Source organism: Kryptolebias marmoratus, linkage group LG24 (genome assembly GCF_001649575.2).
Source record: "Kryptolebias marmoratus isolate JLee-2015 linkage group LG24, ASM164957v2, whole genome shotgun sequence".
Taxonomy (NCBI): Eukaryota; Metazoa; Chordata; class Actinopteri; order Cyprinodontiformes; family Rivulidae; genus Kryptolebias; species Kryptolebias marmoratus.
Window position 1 is genome coordinate 21922337 of NC_051453.1, and position 7944 is coordinate 21930280.

Below are 7944 nucleotides of genomic sequence, written 5' to 3' on the forward strand. Positions count from 1 at the left end.
GTCCTAATGGTTTGTTGTTATTAAATATTTAGATCAACCTCACCATGTTTCTGTTCTGCAAAACCCCTAATGCTGAGGATCATAAATGACGCTCGAATACAAGACGTTTCTACATGAACTTAAAAACAGAGTGTTGGGATGGATTTTATTTATATTTTGACCTTTCGAGAAAAGTAAAATCAGGTGAAAACACAACGAGCTGTAGATTTGTGTCGTCACTCCTGAGTTTTAGTTTGAAGAAAAGTGATCAGACCTGACAATTTCCTCATCAGCGGTAGTCATAACATTCCAGCATGCATCACAACCACAAGACGTGTTGAGTAAATAAACGACTTCTTCTTTTTCTTTTTCAACCGGACTTGTTTCGTTACATTGGTTAATTGTCAGCTGTACTGAATAGCTGTAGGTCAGGTTAACTTGTCAACCACCGTCAATAATAGAAACCGTCTTCACATAAATACAAATGTTAAATCTACTTATTTCAAGAAGGAGCAAATTGCCTTTCTGTTGTTGTTCTTGACCACGGAGACCACACAAAAGTAGCCCTTGGATAATCTGCTCCTGGCCCTCAGTGTTGTCAAAAAAAACAGAACAACTTTAATAAATAAAAAAACAAGACCTTTATTATACCTGCCTTTCATCTGCTTGATGCAGATCCTGCTGTCTGTGTTTAATAAAGTAGGCCCCAGGTTATCTTTGGAGAATCAGTCATGTCTGTGTTTCTAACAAATCCAGACTGCTGTTAAATTAAACTCCCCTCAGCTACTAACACACCAAGTTTTAGTTCAATAATAGTAAAAAACAAAGGCCATTTTGTGTTTTCTGAAGTCCGTTAGCTGTGGCAGCCATCTTGAATTGGGTTGACTCCAAAACTTACTGGCATGGCCCTTTGTGTTGTAAATGAGTTTAAGTTGCCAAAAATACAGATTTATTTATTTTGCAATTTCAGCATTTTAACTCTAAGTTTCCTGAAAACTTTAAAGTTCAGTCAAGTAGTGTGCTGATCTCTTTGTTTTAAAACAATTGGATTATTTATATATATATATATATATATTTTTTTTTTTTTTTTTACAAATTCTATTATTTTTACACAAATTTTATGTTGCATCTCACAAACCATCAACTTCCTGTGAGCAAATGAGGTCAGTAAACTTAAACCATATTTACCTGGAAGATACTTCATGCTAACTGAAATGATGAGGGGGGGAATCCAGGGATTTAAAACATCCCTGGATTTAAAACATCTGTGGTCTGGAGGACATGGGACAGAACGGACAGATAAATATTCAGCAGAAGTTAAAACAGTTTATATGGTTTAAGGAAATGCTTTCAAAACAACACTGAATGGTCTCACATGACCTCTTTTTTTTAAGCATCACTGAGTAATTATCTCCAAATGAAATGTTCAGCTGGATGTTTGGTCTGATTATCTCTGCATGACAGGCACAAACTGGGCTGTCTGGATGTACTACAGATTAGCTCTTTACCAGAGTTTAGTAAAGCTTTGGTCTCCCTGCTTTAGTTAGTGCATAAGTAAACATTTGTTGGTGGTGAATATTACAGTTTAATGGTTGAACTGACACATCATATTTTCTTGTTCACTGTAGTTTTGGGAGTTTGTGCTCATTAGCTGCAGAGTGAAGTGAAGTAGGTCTGGGAGCTGCATACCATAATTAATGAAGCAATGAGCCTGTTTGAGCAGCGGGGGGGGGGTCACAGAACGAGATTTTCCACTAAAAAGGCTCCAGTGATACCCCAGAGCTGCTTCTAAATGGATTCTTTAAATGTTTTTTTAAAAGCACTTAAGAACCAGAGGAGACGAAACAAACTGAGCTAAAATGAAAGGGACAGTTTGGATCTGTCAGGGTGCTGTGGACAGCATAGGATCAGTTATTATCTTTTCTGTTGTATTTAACTCTAAACAACCTCAGTTTGGAGAAATAAGCTGTTTGTGCTCACTGATAGACTAAACGGAAAGTAGAGGACAGATCTGTGGTTTGAACACTTAAATGCTGCGGACTTCATAAGTGTGCAAAAACAAACAAAAAAAGACACTTAAAGTTTCCTATAGATACATTATTTGGTTGCGGCCAAAGCAGGATAAAGGTCTGGCGTTATTCCAAGATCCAGGTTCAGACTTCTGAGGTAAACGGAACACGGTTGCTCAAAGAGCTATCTGCAACAGTTAAGATATTAATTGTTCATAACTTTCAAACCCCTCCTTGTCGTAGTTCTGAGTAAACTTTCAGGTGTAAACAACCAGAAGAGTAAGGGTGAGCACAGGCTCGGTTTAAGAACGTGGTACGTGGATCCGCTCCGCAGGTGAACGTCGTTGCGCGTGACTCAGCGCGAGACTCTCTGTTCCCGGTTTTCAAAACATTTGCGCGTGCAGCTCCGGGCTGAGCGCAGTTACATCAGCGGCAGTCTTTAAAAGCCCCCCCAGCTGCCCGGCGGGGGCAGAACGACCACACCAGCCTCCGACACACACCTCCGGTGGCGGCTCTCTGCTCCGACCGAGCCTCAGGACCCCTCCAACCGGACAAAATGGACTTACGTTACCCCAAAAACACCAACATTAAGGTAAGCTTCTTCTTTTTAATTGTTCCTTTATTCGGGTCATTTTTTTATTTCGTTAAGAATTGCTCGACTATAGGAGAGAAAAATTAAGTAAAAACTGAGCCAGACAAGTCTGTTTTACACCCCCACGGGTCCACCACAACTTTGGCCTCAGTTGTCACTTAAATTACTTTATTTTATTTTTTGTTCTTGTTAATGTGAGTGAGCTGAGCTGCTTCCCACCTATAGGCCCATGGCTTTGTTCCCTCCTGATGTGCAGGAGGACATATGGAGCAGGTGAGTTTAATAAGTGAACAAACTGTCATGAATCATGTCATTAGAGCTATTGACACACATCTGGAGCCACTTTCATACCTGTTCCCCAGCCCTTATGTGTAATAACAGGTTGCAGCTCCAACTGTGTGTATGAATGAATAATGTTAATTTAGCTGGTTGTTCCTTTTTGTGTCAGCGAAACAGAACCTTCATGTTCCACTTCTGTGGCTTTCTAACCACACTGAACAGCAATTAGTTCTTTTCACTTTGTGAATGAGCCATGACCGGTATTCCTTCAGCTTCTGGGAGACCGTTGAGAAAAGTATGTCAGTCATTTCCAAAAGGGCGACGACTTATTTTGAAAGGATGATGATGTGTTTGCCTGTGTTTTTGTGTCCGTGTGTTTGCAAAACATCTCATGAACCACTGGAAGAACATTTTTAAAATACCTGTATATCAAATTCATGAAGTGATCGCTGATTGCACATCTACATCTGATCAACTTTCAGAGTCAACCTGCTACATCTAATCGACCTTGTCGAACGCAAAAATGGCTCCAACTCGGTTCATTTCACAGATACTGACACGAAATTTGGTGTGGTAGTAGCTGAGGCTGATCCCCAACTTGTACCCTGAGCGCTAATTGGTCACGTGAGGTTTGTTTTTAGAACTTCACTATTAACTATCGGAATCAACTCTGTCTTTCTGTTTGCAAAGCATCTCACGAAGCACTGGAGGGATTTAAATGAAACTTTCAGGAAGTAATCAGAGTACACCTTGGAGCCACACCAATACAAGATGGCCGTCACAGCCAGGCAGCCTTTGTAAACACAAAAATAACATCAGTTTTACACATATTCAAAAATTCTAAAATTGAATATAGTGGTAACTAAGAGTCATCCTCAACACAAACTAGGAGTACTAACAGATATCGCATGTTCTCATAATATCACAGGAGACTACACATAATGTCACTAACAGGGTCTGACCAAAACTGTTACAACTCTGTCCCTCAACATAAGATGATCTTAGTCTAAAACTCTGGCCTAAAAGGCAGCTGGCGACATGCATTTCTTCAAGGCATCCTTTAATTTCAATCTGAAATCTTCTGTTTAAACGTTTGCCCTGTTTGTGTCGGGTCCTGCCTCCCGCTCGTCACACAGTCTTCTCTCTTTGTTTGAACCGAGGTGGTCAAATGTAGACGTGTTGGAAGCATCGGGATCAGCACTAGACCCATTTGAAAGTTCCCAGTGGATCTTCTACTCAGCATGACAGCATCTCAGAGTTTTATAAATGTATATTTAGATGAAGAGAGTTGGTCGAAGGAGGCAGAGAGCAGCGGACAATGTCAGCCGAGTCTTTGTCTCCACACTGAGATAACATCAGCTGTGTGAAGCTGAACCTGACTCCAGTAGGCCTGCTGTCTGCCCTTTTCACACGACGCTGTTTCTAAGTGAAACCAGAGCATTTCTGCTGCGATTCGGGTGTTCGTGTATGCGACAACAGCGATCGGAGTCTCTGACACTGAGGCTTTTTGAACCCAGGACTCAGTGTGGAAGTTTTTGGATGTGAAACCGCACATGCATGCTGCACACGGCTACAGTCCGCAGTAGTAAAGCGCTGTTCGTGCTGCTCACCATTTTTCAACTTGTAGTAGCAACCCAACCTCACTGTCGGTCCGAATAAATATCTGCGTATTCACTGTTCTGGATTGTGCTTTCATGCTGTCTGTGTCGTTAAAATACTAAAAAAACAACAACACAGCACCAGTTTCTTCTTCCTATGTTACTCTAAACTTGTAGCTACTATTCTGCTTTTTTAAAGTAGCGCTTTGCTACTTTTAGCTAGTGTTCTGCTTTCTTTTTTTTTAAACTTTCGCAGCTCACTTTCAGCTTTTTCAGCAAACATTAGTGATCAATCAGCACTTAGCATTCACATTGCATTTTTGGAGAAATTTCGGTTTCTCTAGTTTGACTTGGTCTTTTGTTCTTCAGACAATTTTGTTCTTGAAAGTGGTTTCTCACATTCATCTATCTCTTCCTGACACAATTGGATGCGGCGCTGTATAATCATTTACGTTCTGTTTGCTTGGTTTCATGGAGGGATTCAGTTTGTTTGTGTACTTTTTCATTGCTTTGATCTTTCTTCTGCTGGCTGCACCTCGTCCATGCTTACTTCAGAGACTAACCTTTAACCCCTGAATTTCCAGGCTGCTCTTCAGAAACTTCCACCTGAGCAGCTGAATAACTGGACTTTTTCCGCACTTGGGGAAATGCTTGAAATGCTATAAATCTTCTGGTTGGTGTTTCTCTTCTTTTAAAAGAACTTTTCACAATCCAAACTAACCTTAAGAGCATTAGTCCCATTCAGGAACATGTCAGATTTGATGCAAAGTACAGAAACTTGTATATTTATTGACATTATCCTTGTGGTGACAGCCTCATACGTAAATATCTGCTTGGCAATGTTTGAAAAATGTTCTTACATAGTTTGGTTAAAATGTAAATAGAAACAGAATGTACCGTATTTTCCGGATTATAAAGTGCACTTAAAAGCTTTTAATTTTCTCAAAAAATGACAGTGCGCCTTATAAGAAGTCAAAATGTTTTACTACGACTTTGGTAAACTCCAAAGCCGCACCGCTTGCAGCATTAAGGCTCAGTTATAGTCGTGCAGGGCTCTTTGAAGTGGGGTTCTGTAGAGAGTTTAATCATATGATTTGCAGATAGATTTTTGAATGACCTCAGTTTGGAGAAATAGTTTATTTCTGACAGAATTGACAAAATGGCGGCTAGCTCCACTAGCCACCATTTTGGAGCTCTGGCAAATTTAAGCAACTCCAGTCTTCAAAATTTCTTAGCAGTTAATGCAAATGCTGCTTTGCAGACCTTTGCACAACTGACTATTCTGCATTAGTGTGTTACTGTATTTACATAGAGTTCTGTGGTTATTTCCAACCATACCACCTATCCAGGAGTGACATTCCACAAAAAAATGTCCTCATATATCTGCCAGAAGAACAGTGTGATGAAAACTGACAGCTGTGTAAAGGTTTAATTAATAGCGTTTTCATGAAGCGTTATGAAATTCTGAACATTGGAGTTTTAAGATGACAAAATCCACTTTGGTCCTGGTCCCGCCCGTTCAAACTGGAGTAGCAGACTTAAACTCTGTTTCTCCAAAATGAGGCCATTCAGAAAAACAGTTTACAGTATCACTTTTAAAGTTGCAGACATCCATTCATCCATCCTTTTTCTTTACCCACTTCTCCTTTCTGGGTCCCGGTGAGGTGGTGCCTATCTCCAGCAGTCACCATGTGAGAGACGGGGGACACCCGGGACAGGTCTCCAGTCCATCACAGCGACACATAGAGACAAACACACCAGGGACATGTGTGTTTGTGGTCTGTGGAAGTAGACCCACACGTGCAGAAAATGCAAACTCCACACAGACGGGCCCCAACCTTCTCTCTTGGAAGAGACAGCTCTAACTACTGCTCTGCCGTGCCACCCAGGTTGCAAACATTTTGGATTTATATTAAAGTAATAATTAAAAAATTAAGAATCTGGTAAATAAGAATTAAATGCATGGGAGAAACCTGAAAACCAGTTAAATTTCCTAAGAAAACAAAAAGTAGAATGAGCGCAGCCTTCTGATGTCCAGAACTGTGGTTTAACTAATAAAAGCCTGAAACTCTTCGGCCACTTTGTTGCGGAAAAATTCCTCCTCTGTATCAGAAGGGAGGACTTATTAGTTCTGTTAACAGCACACAGATCAGAGGTGATCATCCATCATGTTATGGTGGTCCAGTGCGGAACTGATAAGAAGAGATCTGTCAGCTTCAGGGAGAAGTTTCCGCACAACTGCTCGCAAGTATGTTGTCGTCTTATGTAGTATGTTTGTTCACCTCAGTGCACTCGAACACACGACAAAGCTCACATTTCATTTCATTTTTTTATCACTAAATCAAAGCATCCTGCAGGGTGTTTGTTGGCACGACAGCCATATGGTTGGCATCATTTAGCAACTTCTCGTCTCGTCAAGCATCTGTAAGAAAGAATAGAGAAATGGCACAAAAGGATCATTTGTTATTTTGAAATCTGAGCCACGTCCTTTGTTTTGATTACAATTGCGCTGCAGACCTGTTTAAAGTTTGCTTCACAATGAAGGGAGGTGATCCTGTTATCTTCTTTCAAGTGTCTCGGTTTTAACAGAAATAGGTCTTTTTTTAATTTTAGAAAAGAACAACAAGTGAATTGCTGGTGGCAGAACAACACGTGTCGCAGAAATAAAAGTGTTTGAAATCTTAGTGGGAACTTCCTGTAATTCTTCCCCTCTCAGCAGGTTCAAGGTTGGGCCAATACCATGTAGACGGAGTGAGCTGAAAGCGTTGAAAAGGGGGAATTTAGTGCATAATGTATGAAGTGTGTTGTATTAATACATACAATTTCCTGTGTTTGTTTTACCATAATTCAACATTGCTTCATTGGGATTATTCAGCTTCAGCAGTTATCACCCGCTGCCACAGGCAGAGCAATAATGTCTTTGCCCCTGTGTGTGTGTGTGTGCTTATTTATGCTGTGTCAGTAAAATATCTCATAAACCAGTGGTCAGATTTTACTGAAACTTTCAGAGAGTATTCCTTGAATGGACATTTACAACTGATTTTCTTTGAGTTACCCTAATTCAAGATGGCCGCCACACCTAGCTGACTTATAAATCCTTGGAAAACAACAGTGACCAAAATGACTATAACACAATCAATTTGAAAGATATTGAGCTAGATATTTCAAATTAGTGATGCTTATTGTTAAAATTTGACCAAAAAGACTTAAGGTCCATTATATATATATATATATATATATATATATATATATTTACAAATAAAATTATCTTTGTTTTATATCTCTGGCATGAAAGGCGGTGGGCGATATGGACTTTCTAAAGGAATGGTCTTTGTTTTTAATTTCTGATCTCCTAGATCTGATGGGATGAGCTTTTTTTTTTGTCATTTAACTGTTTATTGGTATTTTTCACAATTGTTTATATATACAATGTACATGAACACTTCACTTACAACATAACATTAAACTTAACACACAAGAAAAAAAA

The 7944-nt window shown here is 39.8% G+C and overlaps 1 protein-coding gene across 1 annotated transcript in view; it reads left to right on the plus strand.

Moving 5' to 3' along the window:
* Positions 1–2285: 2285 nt before the first annotated feature.
* The window catches only part of slco2a1 (solute carrier organic anion transporter family, member 2A1), a 31808-nt gene continuing 26149 nt past the window's right edge, over positions 2286–7944 (plus strand). Inside the window, exon 1 of the mRNA XM_017438921.3 lies at positions 2286–2580. Within this exon, the coding sequence (XP_017294410.1) occupies positions 2545–2580 (36 nt within the window). The 5' untranslated portion in view covers positions 2286–2544. The remainder of the gene's footprint in view (positions 2581–7944) is intronic.